The sequence below is a fragment of the Mercenaria mercenaria genome, unplaced genomic scaffold, assembly GCF_021730395.1.
Source record: "Mercenaria mercenaria strain notata unplaced genomic scaffold, MADL_Memer_1 contig_2980, whole genome shotgun sequence".
NCBI lineage: Eukaryota > Metazoa > Mollusca > Bivalvia > Venerida > Veneridae > Mercenaria > Mercenaria mercenaria.
The window spans coordinates 9905-31613 of NW_026461077.1; the positions used below are offsets into that span (position 1 = coordinate 9905).

At 32.3% G+C, this 21709-nt stretch overlaps 1 protein-coding gene across 1 annotated transcript in view; it reads right to left on the reverse strand.

Moving 5' to 3' along the window:
• Positions 1-3821: 3821 nt before the first annotated feature.
• LOC128552636 (uncharacterized) overlaps positions 3822-21709 on the reverse strand; it is a 53990-nt gene continuing 36102 nt past the window's right edge. Inside the window, exons 4-5 of the mRNA XM_053533676.1 lie at positions 12697-12906; positions 3822-4109 (exon numbers count right to left, since the gene is read on the reverse strand). Of these exons, the coding sequence (XP_053389651.1) occupies positions 3822-4109; positions 12697-12906 (498 nt within the window). The remainder of the gene's footprint in view (positions 4110-12696; positions 12907-21709) is intronic.

Here is a 21709-nt window from a genome sequence, read left to right on the forward strand (position 1 = left end):
AAGTGGTATATTTACAGATTATCTGTAAATTTACAGATAATGTATAAATTTACAGATATTTTGATCTGTAAATTTACAGATTGTGTGTATGAAAATTGATAAAATTACATTTATTTCCAAAACCGCAGCTTAAAATTAATTTGTTTATTTACAGAATGCACAAATTAACATCATTTGTGTGTTTCAGCCATTTTTATTGACTTTGAATTTTTGGCATTTTCAAAAAAATCAAAGTCAACAGAAATGAGTGAAAGTTACCATTGACCTTTATTTATGTGTACCATAAATAAATCAATTAATTTCAAGCTGCGATTTTGAGTCCAAGTAAGATTTTAGCGATTTCCAAACATTTGATCTGTAAATTTACAGATTGAAAAATCTGTAAAATTATAGATTATCTGTAAATTTACAGATAATCTGTAAATATACCACTTTCCTAGACCTGTTAAACCAGTAAAGAAAAAGTTGCATGTTATCGACTTAAAAATTAATATGACATTGTGCCACTAATACCTGTGGTCTTTGTGGTTAAATAAAGAAACAAACCTGTATATCAAATTTAAAAACTTAATAATAGTGCATAATATTGAAGTGTTCTAGAAATGTTACCTTTCACTCATTTTTCTTTTTTTTCACTCAGGTTGTTTACTTTCCTTTTTGCAGCCTTTACTGGCGACAACACATGAAATTGGTTGTTGTCTTAGGTTAAATTCACAAGACATCAACCCAACATTACATATTGTGCCAGCTTTTCGATCCATCCTTCACTTTTGAAGCTGTTTTCCATGTCAGAACTTTGTCACAGTTTCTGAATGTGTTTAGTTTCCGCGACTTATGTCAACAATACCATAATCCTTCATTTTACTTTCCTAGTGTTAAATCCTGATTTCATATGATGCAGCAACATTTATTATGTATTTCTGCTGAGTCATTCCTCGAGCGTTTAAAGTAAAACATTGTTATTTTGATGTTTTATCACAGTGCACTTGTCGTACATGTATATTTATTTTCACGGTGAGCAATCGTTACGCAACAGTGAAGCTTATGTAACGGCTTTCGGATTGTTTTAAATTGCTTTATTCGTGATGTTTTGCCATAATATTTCGAGGGAAGTTTGTAATACGTCTCTTTATGATTATGTAGTTGTTATTTTATGTATTTTTGTATTTTTAAGGGAATTTGGCCGTTTTTACAAAAAATCTGTGGTCCCCACAATTTTTCTGTGGGGCGTTCCACACTGTGGCGTTGTGGACGATCCCACGAAAAATCGGTGGTCACCACAATTTTTCTGTGGCGCGTTCGCTTTCCACAGCTCCACGCTGTGGGGTTGTGGGATGATACTGTGGGAGTATAAATAGGCTTCCACAATTTCAGTCGTGGTCTCAAACTTCAAAATTCGCACTTGTACACCGTTTTGGCTGGTATTACAATTTTACGAAAGTTTGGCTTTATATCTAGACTCTAATGGTGTGCAGCATTTTTATTTGTTGTACTTTGGCAATTTAAAGGTTTTATTTTAGAATTAATAATAACTTTGCTCAGTAACAAGACTTTGACTTGGGAAACATAATTTTAGTTGATTCACGACTGTTCATCCTTAAAAAAGTTCGGAAAATGTTTCATAAAACGTTTTCTTTTATTTACATCAGAAACTGTTAAGATTTTAGTAAATAAACTAGATTAGAAATTTTAGTTCGCGTTTGTGGTGTTTTAAAGGTTAAGCATTTCCCAAGGGTAATTTTAGAAACTTTAATTGTTGGAGTTCCAAAGAGAGACCGGAGTATCCCGTTCCAGTCATTTCCAGTCACAGCGTGCAGTTTACGGTGTTCCAGTCATGGAAAGCAAACTAACAGAGTTCCAGTCACGGCGAGCAGTCTACAGTGTTCCAGGCAACCTAACAGAGTTCCAGTCACGGCGAGCAGTCTACAGTGTTCCAGTCACGGCGAGCAGTCTACATAGTTCCAGTCACGGCGAGCAGCCTACAGAGTCCCAGTCACGGTTAGCAGCCTACAGCAGTCTACAATAGTTCCAGTTCAAAGAGTTTCAGTCTATACAGTACAGTTCCAGTTATAATTGGCAACTTACAGAGTGCCAGTCACGCTGACCATTTAGTTTCAGTCTACCTTGAGCAGACTGTCGAGTGTCCAGTCACTTCTACCGTACTTTAGTAAATCGTGAGGCCAAGTAATTAATAGTGCCAATACTATCAATATACACATCCACTGTACAGTCCAGTCCAGTCCTAGATAACACCCAAGGGCTTAGCATACTGTCAGCCTTTATCTGCTTTACAAAAGTTCGGAAAAATTTTCATGAAATGTTTTCTTTTATTTACATCAGAAACTGTTAATAGTTTAGTAAATAAACTAGATTAGAAACTTTAGTTCGCGTTTGTGGTGTTTTAAAGGTTAAGCATTTCCCAAGGGTAATTTTAGAAACTTTAATTGTTGGAGTTCCAAAGAGAGACCAGAGTATCCCGTTCCAGTCAGTTCCAGTTACGGCGAGCAGTCTACAGTGTCCCAGTCACGGAAAGCAACCTAACAGAGTTCCAGTCACGGCGAGCAGTCTACAGTGTTCCAGGCAACCTAACAGAGTTCCAGTCACGGCGAGCAGTCTACAGTGTTCCAGTCACGGCGAGCAGTCTACAGTGTTCCAGTCACGGCGAGCAGCATACATAGTCCCAGTCACGGTTAGCAGCCTACAGCAGTCTACAATAGTTCCAGTTCAAAGAGTTTCAGTCTATACAGTTTCAGCTATAATTGGCAACCTATAGAGTGCCAGTCACGCTGACCATTTGGTTTCAGTCTACCTTGAGCAGACTGCTGAGTGTCCAGTCTACTTTAGTAATTCTTGATGCCAAGTACATGTACTAATAGTGCCAACATTATCAATATACACATCCACTGTACAGTCCAGTCCTAGATTACACCCAAGGGCTTAGCATACTGTCAGCCTTTTTCGGCATATGTGTTAGGCAGCTACTGACCACTGTCCTAGCATATAGGCCATATAACAATATTTAATCTCTGAGGCATCACGCAAGGGCATGAGCGTAACATTATTACTATTTGAGGCTATAAAATCTTTTATTGACTATTGTGTAATAAGATTTAAGAAATGCTCTAAATTGCAGACAAGTAATATAAATTTTTGGGGTGATTTGACTAGATCATTTTTACATAAAGGAAAAGTTTCATGTTATCGACTTAAAAATTAATATGACATTGTGCCACTAATACCTGTGGTGTTTGTGGTTAGATAAGGAGACAAAGCTGGAAAAAACAACCTGCATATCAAATGTAAAAGCAACTTTCCAATGACATTAGTTATATTCTCCATTCAAAACATGACAGTTCTCATCAAGTCTCTATGATTATGTAAATTATTCCTTCCTCCTGGCTCAGAAACAGTTATAAATACAGTTATATATCTCTTCTCTCCCAGTCATCTCCTTTTGACCTTCTGACCTCTAAGTAAACAGATAGACCTTTCTCCTGTATCCTTGTTTTCAGTCCCTCATTTTGTCTTATATGGTAGGCAGCTTTAGCCAGATTTGATCTGATTCTTTTCAGTTCTGAAGGCAAGTCTGTAACTATTCTCTTTTTCTCATTTCTCAACACTGGCATCAGAAATTTAGAGTTAACCAAATCTCTATCATCAAAAGATGCAAATCCCACTATGATTGGTTTTGGACCCTCTGCTTCAGAGAGTATTCTATGGTAAATACTGAAACGCATTTCACTCACTCTATTAGCATTTTTGACCAACATATACTTAAAAAAGGTTTCCATAGTGTCTGTAAGATCTTCACCAGGCTGCTCTCAGAAGCCATAAAAGAGCAGATTGTACTGCTTTTCAAGTAGTAGCATCTTATGTTTAATCTCCTCAAGTTCAGATTTAACTTTGTTTAATTTTGATTCTTGTGTTTCTGTAATCTTCTCTAATCTATCTGAATGAAAATTAACACTACTCTCTAAACTGTTTACTTCTGCTACATCATTCTTAGTGTAGTGCAGTTTAAGTGACATAGCATTAACCTCTCTCCTGATATCATTAACTGCAGTTTTAAAGTTTTGTTCCATTTTATTCAACCTCATTTCCATGTTCTCCTCAAAAGTTTTAAATAAGCCTTTAATTTATTGTCTAAATTTTTCAAACTCTTTATCTGTTTGCCTTGTACTTTTATCTTTCTCTTTCTCTTTGTCTGTTTTTATGCCCCCGAAGGGAGGCATATTAGTTTTCGACTGTCGGTCCGTTCGTTAGTTCGTTCGTCACAATGTTAACTTTTTGCATGAAGGCATTTTACTCGCGAACCACTGCACCCAGGTCCTTCAAACTTCACATGCTGATTGTACTTATTGAGTGCACGACCCTTACTGACTTTGGGGTCACCAGATCAAAGGTCAAGGTCACCAGGTCAAAGGTAAAGGCGCTGCGGGGGCATTTGTCACCATTAGTGACAGCTCTTGTTTGTTTCTGCTTTTCGTGTTTCTCATTCAACGAGTTGCATACAGATTCTCTCCTTGACTGACCTCTTTTAGACATATTGTATTATTCTTTTTACCTATCTTATTCTCAAATCTCTCTATATCTTTAATGTACAGATTATATTTTGTCTATTGCTATGACTAAATATTTCTGATGATCTCTGTCAATATCGTCTCTATGAAAAACAACGTGGTGGCACATGGTGGATAGGGTAGGAATCACAGGTTTAACATCTCAAGGTCACTATTTAGTCTTTTCTACACGTTTTCCACACTAATTTCACATTTCACAAGTTCATTATTATGCTACATACCATATCAGTTATCTACAGTTCATCATGAAGTTTGTGAAAACCTTGTAGTGTAAACATATAAACACTTTTTATCCCGGTATACTATAAACGTTCTGTCCGCCATGGCTGCGCTCGATTTTTTCCCCATGCATTTATAATTGATTCATTGAAAATTCGATAAGATTTTATAACTTTATCACTAAATTATCTGTTATTTTCATACTAATTTATGTTTTCAATTGTCCATTTGGAAGCAGCTTTTCATCCGAAAAAGTGCAGCTTTGTATGAATTCACAAATCAACATGCAGAACACTCTCGTCAATGGAAGATTCGTCAAAATCTTGAGTTCGTCCAGGGAACCATGGTAGACCTCTGGTATGCGAGAATGGATGTGGGAGTGAAGGCATCGGTTGATTTTTATGACTTTGGTATCATAAATGTTTCGTACTAAAGATATTCGTACCCGAAATATCGGGAAAACTTTTTGTTAGGGTCGGACGGTAAAATTAGAGTTTGTCGGGTTCTCTGAACCACACATATTTTATGCACCCCCCCCCCCCCCCCCCCTCACCCCCACCCCAACCCTCCTTTCAAAGGGGTATATTGCTTTGCAGATATCGGTCCGTTTGTAGACCAGTCGTTTGCCGGATGGTTACTCGAGAACATTTGGGTCTAGGATCATGAAAGATGGTATATGGTATGAGCTTGGACATGACCAGCAGATGACCCCATTGATTTTGAGGTCAGTTGGTCAAAGTTCAAGGTCACAGTGACTCTGAACAGTTAATGGTTTTTGGATGATAACTTAGGAATGTTTGGGACCTGATATGGAGGTTTGTCATGACCAGCAGATGACCCCTATTGATTTTGAGGTCAGTTGGTCAAATGTCAAGGTCACAGTGACCCTGAACAGTTAAACGGTTTCCGGATGATAACTCAAGTACACTTAGACCTAGGATCATGAAAGTAGATAGGAAGGTTAGTCATGACCAGCAGATGATCCTTATTGATTATGAGGTCAGTAAGTGAAATGTCAAGGTCAAATATTGAACCTTAAACAGTTAAAAGGTTTCCGGACAATAACTCAAGAACGCTTAGGCCTAGGATCTTGAAAGTTGATAGGGAGATTGATCATGACCAGCAGATGATTCCTATTGATTATGCGGTGATTCTCTTGCGGTGAGCATAAAGGGTTATTCTGGACAGCTAATGAAGTCTGAAAAGTAAAGGGGGCTAAGTGTAGTGATAGTAATTTTATAGGCCTCTTCCTATGTTCAGCCTTGCTGCTGGGATAACCCTTTAGGGACGTGGTTAGAGTGTCTACCAATACATCACGAGAATATTGCTGGGCCGAACTTTACTTATTTCCCCTCCCATTACGGCGGGCTTACGTCAGGACTTTTTTTGGTAGCCCAGCGAAAATTTCTTTTAGCCCACAGGCTCCGGGCAATGGATTTGTCGGACGCTGCTCGATGATTTTTCCTGGTGTTTCCTGCTGTTCTTGGAAATACCAGTTTTTGCCTCATTATTGCCAGCCTTGTCATGCAGATTTGTTACTTTCAAATCAAATTTCTAAACAAATGATCATAACCTTTATCAAAACCAAAATCAAAAGTCTAACTGATCACGGCTTGAAGTACAGATGTGCAGATATTGAACCAGAAGGGCGTCTATTAAGGTCAAGTGGTTTAATTTATACATGTAAGTATCTGGAACGATTAACCATGTAGTAAATCAGGGGAGGTATTGATTGTTTTCGTTCTTGCGTGTTCTTTGTAATATTTTGATAAGAATGAGTTCGGCTTTGTTTACCCGATGTATAATGAACTGGACGTCATGGGACAATTTGACAAAATTAATGACAGCATAATGCCTTTTTACTGGTCTTCGCATCAAACACTGTTTATTCCAGAATGTGCATACACAATGCTTGAGCTTCTTTATTCATCTGAGAATCAAATAAAACCATGTTGACGTAAAGATTGTACAACCCTTAATGACTGCGAAATTGTAGTTATTATTTATTTGCAGGAGACAAGGTCTGATTACAAAATTATAAAAATGGCATATTCATACTCTGATAAGCTGATCTTGACTCTTCGAAGTCTGATTTTGACCCCTGAAAAATTTAGGCTGAAGAGTCAATGACTTTTGAGTTTGAAACCAACCGAATGCCCTGCAGTTCTCTATCCCCACATAACACATTGGCGTATATTCGCCTACATTCATTAGTGAGTTTGAAATTTCAACCTTCGCCTTCCCCTTCAACGTCTCTCATATATATTTTGGGTAAAACGTCACCGATATGCGTGTATTTTATTTATATCACACGTTGCTTCTAAAGTTTTCCATGTAATATTACGTAAGCCTAAGACTTCTCTTTATTACTATGCGAAATAAAAAGCTTACTTTCAGGGTTTCTGCTTATTAAGTTATTTGATTATCCATATATATAATTAGATTAAATTTTTTTTATGTGAAACATCAATATGTATAGGAATAATGAAGTTTTTGTATGGCTAATGGTTTTAACTAAATACATTGAAACGGACCTGGAAGTATGAAGTTATCAAATGATTTTGACAAACTCTGAGATTTTGTTCAAACTTTAATTTCTACGGCATACTTGTGTCCCCAGGCGGTATCAATTATACAAGATGGGCTTTTTTGTCGTATGAAGTGAAGTTTTGAACGTCCGAAGATGTGATATAACGAAAGTCGAAACTTCAGTCTTTTTACATCTACTCTGTCCACATACTTGGCATCAAAGACTGAAATCTGGATGGAGGCACATGGCATGACACTCATTTTACTTGAAAAATAAATAATTACGCGAGATTATCATCTGTTGGAACATTATATTTTCACATCCAAATAAAATCAACCTGTTTCTGTCGGACACTTAATACGACAATTGCGTTTTCATTATAAACATAAAATGGTACTAGTAAGACGGAAAATTCTTCTGAAGTATCCTGGATCCGCAGATGCTTTACTTATAAAATAGTATATTAAAATTATATTGTGCTGTCTCAGAGTTTGGCATTATACAGAGTCATACAGAGTGTCATTATCACGTTGATATGATCATTATAGGTTATTAACTTTGTATGTGGCTAAATGCACGAGTTCTGCAGCGGCAATATTGTCCGCGAAAGAACGAGTGCTTATATCCCATACAAAGTTGATAACCTTTTTATTACATACCCACTATCAAATGATTAATTTATATCTAAATTATCGTTCTTCACGAAAGACAGGAAAAAATACGGAAAACAAATCTTCGAAAACGCAACAAACAAATCAATCTGACGCGCATTAATATTTTCCGCGAAAATGACGTCAACTTGTTGTCGCAACGTGCGCGTGGACGTCACGCGATTCTTTCCATTACAACGTTAAGAAAACATTCCACGTCCTATGTTAGTCCAACTCTTGATGTAATTATAACTTTCATTTCATTTCAGTTTGATAAATTACTACGTGCCAGTATCTAATAGGTCAGATTAAAAGTGTAAAAGTAAACAAAATGTTGCATAAAATACAAATTAAACAAACACACAATAGCAACAAAAATCTAAAGAAACGAGATCCGCAATGGACGGACCGTCAGGGGAGGTAACTAGAGTCACGGATTGGGACTAGTCCGATATGAAAGCGTTCAACGTCATGATATGGAATAATATTGCACGATCGCAGTCCATTGAAACCCAGTGGAAGATAATTTTAGGTATGTAATAATCATTTTTATTTCCTCTCATGTATGATTTACAATCGTGCATTGTATACTGACTATACTGACATAATGTTATATAAAACCTAAATGTTTGGAGCAACACGGGTTTTTACATTGTTTACATTGTTTAATCGTTTTTTTTGTTTTTTTGTTTTTTTTTTTTGTTTTTTTTTTTTTTTTGTTTTTTTTTTTTTGTTTTTGTTTTTTTGTTTTTGTTTTTTTGTTTTTTTTTTGTTTGTTTGGTAATCGCTCTAATATCCATGCGATGAATATACTAATTGACATGTTTTTTTTTTTTTTTTTTATTTAATTTTCATCTTTTCATTTTTAAAACCTCTTGTAAAAGTCCTGCCCTTTCGGACAATTGGTATCAATATGCACGAAAAAAACGATCATAATTACGGATAAATTGAATGGGCGGATTAAAAGAAGTAAGGTTCATTCTACTCTGGAGTTTTAATCGAACTTCAACTTCATACGTTAACTTCGCAAGAGACGTTGAAGGGAAAGGCGAAGGTTGAAATCTCAAACTCTCTAATTACGGAAACCAATCTTTATCCGCGGATTCAACGAAAAATTGGAGAAATCACAACAAAAATTGAAAACTTTTTTTCTTCAAAAATTGAAAATCCACTAATATACGTCCCCACGAAACAGCCGTTTTGGCCAATACCACGGAAATTCGTGCCGACCAAATTAAATAATTTCACAGTACTGGTTTTACACTGTAAACACCTGAAATTTTTATTGTGGTTTTTCCAATTTTTCGTTGAATCCGCGGATAAAGATTGGTTTTCGTAATTTTATGCAGTTTTGATAATTCCTAGGCCAAGTTTAACAGATTGATATTGGGTCAACATCATAAACCTCCTGTTAAAGCTTGCCTTTGTTTTTGTTTGTAAAACTGTTAAAAAATGAGAGAAAATCAAAAAAAATCGAAAAAACCTTTAAGACCAACCAAGGTCTTCCCAGTTAGTGCTAGCAACTACGTCTATTTACAGGAGTTTTTTTAAGGGTAAAATCCTATCATAAAATTTTTCATACCTGCTTATGAACAGTTCAACCATCCTTTAAAAAAGTAAAATGTACAGTTTGCACCCATGTGCATGTATGATTTTTAGCTCACCTGAGCACAAAGTGCTCAAGGTTAGGTATTGTGAACTGTCATTGTCCGGCGTCCGGAGCGTGTTGCCCGTCAACATTTGCCTTGTGAACAGTTGTGACCCGGTCTTTATGAAACTTGGTGAGAATGTTTGTCTTGATGATCTTTAGGTCACGTTCGAAATCCTATATAGGTTATTTAAATAAACTTGAATTTATATTTCTGCATGAATTTCAAGATCCTCAATTTTTGAATATTTGAAGGAAAATAGACATTGACATACATTTTCCTACTGTCATTATGATGTATATAAATTTATTTTGTTTACAGATATATATGCCATAATATTATTCTTTCTAGTAATGCAACATTTATTTTTTGTCTCCATAGTTCAATGTAAGAATGCTTCTTACAGCACGTAGGAAGAGTTCTGGGTTCAAGTCCCAGTGTTGAGTATCTTACTATTAAAAAGTTGTAGATTGGTCAAAAACACACTGTTTCAACAACAAAATCATAAAAGGAGATGTGAGTCAGATGTAACTAAAGCTTGCTACTTAAACATATTTACTAAAATAAATATTAAACTAAACGAAGTAAAGAATCCAATATGCCGTTTTGGCAACCCTGGTGATATAAACATGGAATTAAGAATTTGCTCCACAAAATTTTTACAAATTTTCATTTATCTACTGTTCAGAAACTATTTGCCATTATCTCATTAAACTTGGTGGGGAGGGGTTTGTAGGGAATTGATCCGCGACGAAAATCTCTATATATACATGAGATTTACCGAATTAGACATATTAGTACTATCAAAGTTTAAATAACAACTGCTACCTATTTTTCAAGTATTTCTTGAGTCATTTATTTAAGTTGTCAATTGAATAAGTGCAAAAAGATTTCTTCGAAACACAAAGGTTTCAAATCGACACCAGGTTTTATGGAGATAAAAAGTTGTATGCAGACTATATTGTTTAAACATTTTCATTGTTTTAAGGCTTAACAGGAAATTATAAAGTAACTCTTGTTTAAGTGTAAAGCAATTAAAGATTAATGTGTTCAAAAAGGATGCCTATATTTCATTGGTTAATGTACATGTAAAACTGCATATTTAGTTCTGAAGTCATTTTATTTGTCATAAATACTTGTATATTTTCATTATAACATAGTAGGTTTTTGAAAGTAGGAAAAAGAACTTGGTTCTCCAATGTGTTCGCATCAACGGTTTTAGATTAGAATTAATAGCCAGTGTTGAAAGCATCTGTTTGCTTAACCAACATCGGAATTATTCAATTCTTATTACTTCTGCTTAACTGTTTTATGTGTGTATTTTGTGGACTCGTGAGATTTCCTATATGAAATATATATGAATATATAAATGAAGTACATGAAAAAATACAGAACTAGGAAATAGATAAACAGTGTTAGTTGTATTTCTATATAACAGTTTTTATGCCTGATATCCGTGCATAAAAACAGTGAAAACAAAATGTTAAAAAAATATAATTATTTCCACTGGCAACATAATGACAAAATATATCAAACAAGTGACTGAATATTGCAGTGGCAATACTAATGTTCGAAGACAGTGGAAAATTTTGTAAGTGTTCGTCCCTTATAGTTGTTGGCAATAGTGTTAGGATTAAAGTAGCAAAAATTATTTTTCCTTTAATTTCAATAGTTACCTTGACCTACAAGCATAGATAATTTACGCCAGTCAATATTGCATCATATTGGGGAACATGTATGTTCAATGCTAGGATAATCAAGCAATGCACAAAAAATATGGAGCGTAAACAATTTTACTTGACTTTTACTTGACCCTTCAATAGTGACCATAACCTTCAACCGCCAACAATGGGTTAAGTGCATAGAAACAAAGTCTAATCATTTCTGTTTATCAAGAGATATATCTTTCAATGCAATTTAAAGTTATGAAGCAGAAAGCTTTAAACTTGATCTTCAATGTTAACTTTGATGTCTGATTGATTAGACAGGCAGGGTTCATGCAAGTAACACATCATCTGGTTAAGGGGGACATGTGTGTGCGTCTATATAAAAATCGTTCAAGGCGTTTAGAAACAAAGCAGCAAAAATTCTTTTTACTTTTATTTCAATAATAACCTTGACCTTTGACCACCAAGCATGTGTCATGTATGCGACAGTTTGTCTGGTCATGAGAAACTATTGCTTGTAGTGGTAACAAAGTCTTTCAGTGCAAATAAACTTATGGAGTGAAAACAAACATTTGCTTGACCTTAAACAGTAACCTTGATCTGTAAGCGACAAGCATAGATCATGTGTTGACGCATTGTCTTATCATGGGGAACGTTCGCGCGTAGCTCTGAGTCCATCAATGCATATAAAAGTTATAAAGCGGATACAAGTTTTACTTGATCTTCAATAGTAACGTTGACCCATGATCTACAAGCATAACTCATCTACATGCATTATCTACATTTTGCCCTCTATTAGTTTTATGAACTTAGTTTAAATACTTATGAGTAATTGAAGGATCCCGATAAGCAAACGGACTGACGGACGTCCGTTCTAACGAAACGGTATTTATGTGACACCCCCATTGTTCTCTCTATTGTTCTATCAGTCACATAAAAAGAAAAAGGTCACATAAACAGAACGGAATGAATGACATCAAAGAGAAAGTACTGTTATGAAGTCACTTAACCATCATTTCGCGGGCATGGGCAGACGGATGGACGAAAGGCATTGCTATAGTCCCCTCCGGTTTCCCACTGGTAGGTGGTTAACTATGTGCTCTGTTATAAAATACGCCTTTAATCTAGTTGCTTAGTTCTTAAATAAAGGCAATGATATATTATACAGTCAAGTGTAAAAATAGTTTCCATTGAAACATCAAACACAAGCTAGGAAAGAACCTGTATACTAAGCAGCAACCGATAGGCTTGTCATATATGGACTATTTAACATAATTTGTACAGATTATACTATATATATATATATATATATATATATATATATATATATATATATATATATATATATATATATATATATATATATATATATATATTGTTAAAGAGTGTTAAACAATTTACCTTTAAAATGTCTCCTTTTGCTGTACCAAAGGTTGCAATAATTTTGGAATCAGAAACTGACACTGCAACAGCTGTTAATTCAGCGTGATCATAATCAACGACAGGCTGTGAGGACAGAGCTTTATTCCCGATAACCTGACGATATAATGGCAGGTTGTCCTTGTTACACAAGAAGGAGTCGTTTGGCTTTTTGAAGATGTCATTGTCCGCCTGAATGTTAAAAGTAGTTATAAAATACAATTATTGATGTATTAACAATGTCTTCCATTGTGACAATGTAAGTTTTGTTTTTTACTTTACGTCATAGATGTTTTCGTTATGATCATTTTGAAATTAGACGATATCTTTGATGTCATATATGAGTTTAGGGAGCGCAGAGGGGAGAATGTAGACCTTATCCTATATTTGCCAAGTTCCAAAATCAACTTCGACTTAGAAGCAAGTAAAATAGTTTCACAGGTATCTTTAAATATTACAATAGTTGGAATTGCCACTAAAATGCTATAAAAGCAACATAACATGTTTGACGTCGTGGGAGTGAAATTAACTATTACATAATTTTTGTATTACACTAGTATAATAACACTTTGATTCTGACGTCGTTTTAAGTATAGAAAACGTTGGTCGAGTTGAGTAGTATAGTAATTGTTTGTGCGAGCTCAATCTGGCCCCCCTGACCCATTGACCCTATTCTATAAGTGGACTTTAATCTTACCCTAAACTTAAAATACTAACTTGGTACCCTTGATACCCTGAAAATCTTTTAAATCTTTAGTTAAACCGAATGAAAACCTTTGGTTTAACCAAAAAAAAGATTTAGTCTTTGGTCCGGACTGACCCCTTGTCCCTATTCTAAAAAATCCAATGCCGGACAATTTAAAATCCACAGGTTTTAAACCCAGCAACTAACCCAACCCTAAACTTATAATACTAACTCGCAAAGCTGAAACCTTCGGGGTCTTTGACCCAGTCAGACCTACAGTCTTCGGTTGCACTCGGTACACTTGTACCCTCAAAATCTAACGACACCAGTCATTTTCTTTAATAAGTTTATCAATCAATATCGTTTGTAAGCTCAATGTAAAGCGACACCGGTGTCGTTCTATTGATATTTACTTTCATTCATAAAGTTAACCGATATGTTTACATTTGTAGTACAATTCGTTTAAACTTCCTTGTGATCGATTTACGTTTTACAGCTGATTTAATATAAGTGTCATAGGTAAATCAAGTGCATTTTTTAAAAATGATAATGCGGGAAACCACAAATTCAACCAATCAAAAGCCTGCCATTTTTCTGCCAAGTTGGCAGCAAACTGTCATTTGCTTTTACTTTGGCCGAATCTTTGGCCGAATCTTTGGCAGAACTTTGGCAAAACTTTGGCAGATTATTTTTATTAATAAAATGTAATGTATTTGATCTTATTTTCAATTAGTAAGTATATTATCAGGGTACACATAGTAATTAAAACTTTAATTAAACTTTTAATTAAGCTTTTAATTAAGCTTTTAATCCAAAAGTCTGTTTATATCATAGGATACAGGTTCGTCCGATATGTAGAATCTGATGTAACTGCCCATCAAAAGCATAAATGTTAATTCTGTAGATGCTGAATCGTCATAAGGGTGAATATCAAACATTGTTCCTTGTTTTAGATAAATTTTAATTTTTTTCTTATACATAGATATTAACTTATCAGTGTCAAAGTCCTCAGCTGCCTCAGCTGTTATATTTACATTATCAAATATATCAAAAAATAAAACATCATCCTGAGGTCTATTATTTCGCCACCTAAATATAAAATTTGATATTGGGCTTTTAGTCGGTTTATACGGTTCACCCGGGGAGCTCGCACCCTTTAATAAAATCTTAATATCTATTATATAAGTTCCGGTTTTTCCGACTATAAACACACCACTCAAAAGCATATCTAGTACATCTATTTTATATTTTTGGTCTATGAGTATAAAATCTTTATAATCTACGGTAATTCCAGGTCTTATTTCAAATATATTTAAATAGTTCAGATCGGCCATATTTTTATATGTTGAATGTATCCAGGCACCACGACGGTCAAAATACTTTTTCATTTGTATGTAATCAAAAGTATGATTATAATAGTATTCAAAGAGAAACACTTCATGTTTTACTTCCTCTACCCTTTTTTCTATTTTCCTGTCTTTCTTTTTAAGTTTAAGAATTATTTCAGCTAAATCATCAAGTCGTTTTGTTGTGGCAACTTCAGAAGCAGATAAATTGTCAACAACACCTTTTGTTCTAGCTAATTGTGTTTCTTGTTTTAAGAAAACATCTTTTACTTTTGTAATTTCTTCAGCATTAGTGGTAATTTCTTCAACATTAGCGGTTATTGCTTTAGTATTAGCAGTAATTACTTGGGTATTAGCAGTGATTGATTCTCCTTGTTTATCTGATATTTTAACTACAGAGTCCAAATCATTTATTATTTTTTTAATTTGATCATTAATTATCTTAATTGCTTCAGTATTAGCAGTAATTAACTCTCCTTGTTTAGCTGATATTTCAACTACAGAGTCCAGATCATTTATTATTTTTTTAATTTTATTATTAAATTCATTAATATCTTCTTGTAATTTTTTTGTAATATTACTTAATTCTGCATATTTTAAATTGTGACGGTTGTCAACAATACTAATCCAATTTCGAATTTGTTTTTTAAAGTCATCTATTTTAGAATTAATTTCTTTTTTAAGGTTATCTAATGCTGTATCATGATCATCACCTCTTTGTGAAGCTGCCTTTTCCAATTCAGATTTATATTCTGCAAATTTATTTGAAAATGTATCGAGTAAATCTTGATTCCCTTTTGCCATTTCAGTATTTAGTTTATTTATTTCTGTTTTGATTTCTAACTGATACATATTTTGTAACTTTTTCTCAGCTTCAATAATCTTATCTTTTAGCTCTTAATGTTTAATCATACTATCTTTTAATTCTTGAACTTGAGTGTATAAAATGTTTAAATTGACTCGAAATACTTCTTTTATGTTGTCATCTGTCAAATCAGATTTCTCTTCAAGTTCTTTAATAGAATCAGTCATAGCTTTCATTTCTTCTTCAATTTTACCTTGTAATTGATTAATTAATAATGAATTCTTTTTAAAATCTTTTGTTAATTCTTCAATATTCTTTACTTCTACTTCTAGTGTTTGTTTTATACTTTTGACATCTTCAAGTTTATAGTCATCTATTACACTTTGAATTTTTTTATACACAAACCGTCTTGAAACTGCATCGTTGGGTTTATCTGGATTTCCTAGGTTGATTATTTCATTACCTCCCATATCTAATGCTCTGTTCATTGTGTTATCAAGTTCCTTATTTCTGTGAAGATACGATTCCGTTTCCTTTTTAAGCTTTTTGAATTGTTTTTTAGTAGCATAATCACTTAAATCAATATCAAATTTAACTTTACTTATACTGTCAGGTTCACTTATTTGTTTTACATCATTAAAAACTCCCATTATATAATTATTATATATTACCAGTAAAGTTTTTTCTTAAAAACTTCCTTGGTTTGTCAATATATAAGAAATCATATTTTTGATTTGTTGCATTAGCAAATAAATCACGATCTATATTTTGTTCATTACAAATCCTATTATTTTCCATTTTATCTGGATATTCAAATAAAATATAATGTGAACAGTTAATTCGAATATCTTTTGGTGTTTTATAGTAAGACTGACTTAAATAAATAACACAACAGTTTTTGTGACGTCCTTGAATAAAGTATTTTGTTATTTCATTTTGAACTTTTTTATCTTCACATACAAAATCATCAGATATTACTACTTTTTGTTTTTCTGATTCAAGATTCTCACAAGGTTCAATTTGGTCGGGATCAGCTGAATATTCAAGTATTTCATTTGGATCTACTTTAATTTTTTTTGCAATTTGGTTTAAGTTGTTAATTAAATCTTGATATTTAGATTGTTCTAGGTTTTTAGCATATAAGTATAACTTATCATAATATATAAGAGGTTTTCGAAGTATATGCATTAATGTATTTGTTTTTCCAGATCCAGAAGATCCACATATTAACATTCTAAAACATGAATCTGGCATAAAAGGATAAAATTGTTTAAAGTTATTGGATTTATCACTTTTTGTATTATAATTTGGAATTTCCATTTATATATAATAATACATTATCTTACATTATTTTACATTATTTTACATTATCTTACATTATTATATAAATGCAATCAAAACTTAATGAAATGATAATAAGAAAAAAATTAGTTGGGCAAAAGATGAGAGATCTTAGAGAAAAAATAAGGAGAGAAAAAATAAGAAAAGCTACAAATCGGGAAATGTATACTGAAATTTATAAACCAATTACTGAAAAAATAGAAAGTCAAAAAGAACAATTATCAAGTCAGTTAAAAGCATTACCTGGAATAAAACAACAATTAGCGTTATTAGGTGATGAAATGAAAGACATACAAACATACCAGGGTGTACCACAGCTATTCCAAGAACCAAAAGAACCAATACGATTATTACCACCAAAACCGGCTCCCTATACACCAACACCAATAGATTGGGGAGATGAACCAGCTGGATGGGTTTCTCAAGATGAACTTAAAAGATTAGAAGATTATGGAAGAGAAAAGATGGGAATAACTGAAGAATCAGAAGAATTTCCTGAAATTGTTGGGACAAGGCCGAAAGCAAAGGAAATACCTACAGTAGATTTAGATGCTGTTCTGGATAATAATGTTTTAGAAGAATATGGATATTACAAACCGTCTGAAATGTTTGACTTTTTAAATTTAGATAAATCTGATCCAGATAAAATAGATAAAGACGATATTAAAGCTACAATAAATAATGTTACTGTAGATATTAAAAAATTAAATGGTTCAATAACTGGCAAATCAAATTCAAAAGATCCAAATATACAAAAAGAAGTAAAAGAATTAAAACATGATCAAGATCAACTCATAAAGTACAAAAAACGGTTAAAACATATTCGTGGTATGGCTTCTACATTTAAACAAGATGGACAAGGAATAAAACATCATAACCCATATAAAGTTTCACCAAATGGACAATATGGTAATTTAATTATTAACTTAAATAAACTTTATGGTCAAAACAAATTAATTGCTAAGGATAGAATAACTGGAAAAGAAGTCATTAACACTAAAGTTGATGATGATTTAATTGATTTAATTAATAAAAGATATAACAATAATAAAAAACATTCAATTCATTCAAGAAAAATATTCAAAGAATTAACAGAAAAGTCAGGATTACCTATCAATAAAAGATCTATGAAATTTAAAAAAGTAATTAGGGGACAAGGTTATGACGTTTGTCCATGTAATCCAAAAGAATTGGTTAATGACTTGGAGTTAATTTGTGGTTCAATTGATGCTGGAAATAATAATGAAGAACTAAAAAATGAAGGTATTAGAATAATTGATGAACTATTAAAAATGAAAACATTGTTACCAGAACAACATGAAATGTTTTATAAAAAATATTTTTCTTGAATTTAGTTTTTAATTATATATAAATGGAACAAAAAATAGTATTAAGTTCTGAAACAGTTAAAGATAATAAAAATACTCCGAGTGATTTTACAATCAGATTTAGTCGTTCTTTAATTTTAGATAAAAATAAAACTTATGTTGTTGGTTTGGATAGTATTAACACTATGACCTACTCTTGGCATAATATTAGTGATGAATATGACAATAAAAGAATTCGTTATCATAATGGTAAGGATTGGAAAGATATTATATTTACAAATGGTTCTTACAGTTACACAGATATTAATAATTATATTAGAGAAACATTAATAAGTAATGATGATTATGAATTTGATAAATCAGAAATTGCTCCAATAAGTTTGGAATTTGATTTAAGTAGTTTTAAGATTTTGATTTCAATTACAGATAATTTTAAGTTGGATTTGGAAATATCAAATTTTCATACATTGCTTGGATTTGAGAAAAAAAAATTAGACAAAACTGAATGGGGAACTAAAACACCAAATATAACTAACTCTGTGGATACAATTTACATTCATTGTGATCTTATTGATAATTCACTTGTTGATGGTAATTTCAGTGATATTATTTATGCTTTAAGTACTGCAGATTTAACAAGAGCTTATCCATTTACAAAAGAACCACAAAGAGTTGGATATTCTGAAATTAATAAATATATTATAAATTCAATTAGAATATATATTACAGATGTATTTGGTAGAATAATTAATTTTAATGAGGTTGAAACAAGTTTTACACTAATTTTAAAAGAAATTTGAAATTATAAATTTTAGTTTTATATAATGTACAAGAAAGTTTATGACAAAAATAAAGGAATATTTATTTATGTTGATGCTCACACAGGAGAAGAAATCATACACGGAACAGGTATCTTTGACACTTTAACGAAATTGCTTTCAAGCGGAGTTGCATCTTCAATTAGCACAGCTGGAAAAAAAGCTTTGGAAACAGCAGGAAAAGCAGCACTTGAAAGTGGAACAAAAAAGGTTGGAACAGAAGTTGGAAATTTAGCTGTAAATAAAATTTTTGAAAAACTTAAAAAGAAACCTGCTCCAGCAGTTGGTAATTTAATTGCTAAGGAATTACAAGAAAAGAATAATAGTAAAAATAATGATAATGAGGAGGATATTAATATAAGATTAAATAGATTATTGTCAGGATCTGGGACTTTAGCTCGTGCTGGAACTTCAGCTCAACAAAAACGTATTAACAGATTAATTTATAAAAAATAAAATAAAAAAATAAAATAAAAACTAAAATAAAAACTAAAATAAAAACTAGAATAAAAACTAGAATAAAAAAATAAAATAATATATAATATATACATGTTTAGAACAAAAGAATATTGCGAAAGATACGAACTAACTCCTATTCAATTAGATACAGCTTTAATATCTGTCTTGGGAAATAATGTTAAGCAACAAAAAAACGGATATCACTTTACAATTAATGATAGAAGCTCATATTTTGATTGGTTTAATGGTTATTTTGAAGTAAGTTTTAAAGTAAATAAGCTTGCTAATGGTAATAATTATGCTGATGGAGATCAAATTGCTCTAATTAATAATGCAGCTTCATTAATTGATCAATTAGTGGTTAAACAAAATGGAAAAATTGTTTATGATTGTAATAATTTATACAAAGTAATAAATGTAAAGAATCTGGTTGAATTGTCTGAAGATTATGCAAAATCAACTGGAACAAATGAGTTTATTTATTTAGATACTACTGCTACTGCTGCCGCTGATAATAATTCAGGTTTTGCTTTTAGAAAAGGATTAATCCAAGGTGGTAAAGAGGTAAATGCTAAAATTCCATTAAATAATTATTCATTTTTTCAGGGTTTAGAAACTAATATTTTGCCTCCAAGTCAAATTCAATTAACACTGCAGCTGACAGATGATGATGAATTAATTTTTAGAACTAATGCTGCTGATCCAGGTAGGGTAATTGTAACAAAATTAATTCTATGGGTTCCACGTTTAATTTTTAATGAATTTGGGTTTGATCTAATTACTACTGAAAGATTTAAAAAAGCAAGATGGTCATACCTTCGGGAAATGATGACGCAATCAACTGATACACAACAGATTAATACAACTTTTAGAATAACGGCTGGTGTAACAAAACCACAACATGTATTTGTTTATTTACAACGACCTGACAAAAGTAATAATCAAGAACATAATCCACATTTATTAGATACATTTAAACTTAATGCAGCAGATGATGATTATAATTCTGTTTTGAGCTCCTGTCGTCTTGAAGTTGGTAATGGTGTTTTTTATCCAGAAACAGAATACACAAGTATATCAAGAATATATGATGATGTAATTAATTATTATTATAAACAAAATAACAAAACTACTGGAAGTCTGCTAAATAGATTTAATTTTCGAAGTTTGTTTGGATTTGTTCATTTTAACTTGGAATATAAAAAGGAAGTAACTACAGAAGATCCTAAGCAGATTACATTAACAATTAAGTTAACTGCACTTCCCACTGCAAGATATCGTATTTACGCAATTGTATTATATGAGGAAACAGTTGAAATAAATACTATTGGAAATGAACTTGTTATTGTTTAAATAAAATAAATATAAATTAAAATAAATATAAATTAAAATAAATATAAAGTATATAATGTCATCAAATTATATTGAATATAAAATTAACCTTACAGATGGACAAAAGAAAAATTTAGCACAAGCTTATAATAATAAAATTCCACATACTTTTAGATTAAAACATGAACAATTACGTGGAAACTTCCCTTTACTTTTAACAAAAACACAAATTAATCAAATTAAAAAAGCTGTTGCAAATAAGAAGGGATTAGAAATTACAATTTCAAAAAAAACAGATGTCCAGTCAAGGTCAAAATGGTGGATTTTTAGGAGCTTTGGCTGGTTTGTTAGGAAAAACAATTCTTCCAATGGCAGCAAAAATAGCTCCAAAAATATTAGCCCCTCTAGGTATCGGTGCTTTATCAGGACTTGCCAGTACTGGTGTTAGTAAAATACTTGGAAATGGTATGATTTCAGTAGCTAATGATAAGAGAAATATGATATCACCATATCTTACACCTAATCAAAGAAAGCAATTAGTAGGATCTGGAGTGATTAAATTAACACAAAAACAAAAACAAGACGGTGGCTTTTTAGGTATGTTGGCTGCTAGTCTAGGAATACCTTTGATTACATCTTTGTTAAGTGGAAAAGGATTACAGATTGATTCACAACGGAGACCTTACAGACGAATTCCTATAGTAAAAAAAAAATAAAATTTATAAACAAACCAATATCTAACTTTGAAATTGAACAATGGGTAAAACAATTAAAAATTAAAAACTTTAGGGGTGTGTTTAGTAGAAATAATTTACCAAAATTAAAAGAAAAGGACGAGTGTGGAATTATAAATTTGGATGACTTTGTTGGACCTGGAACAC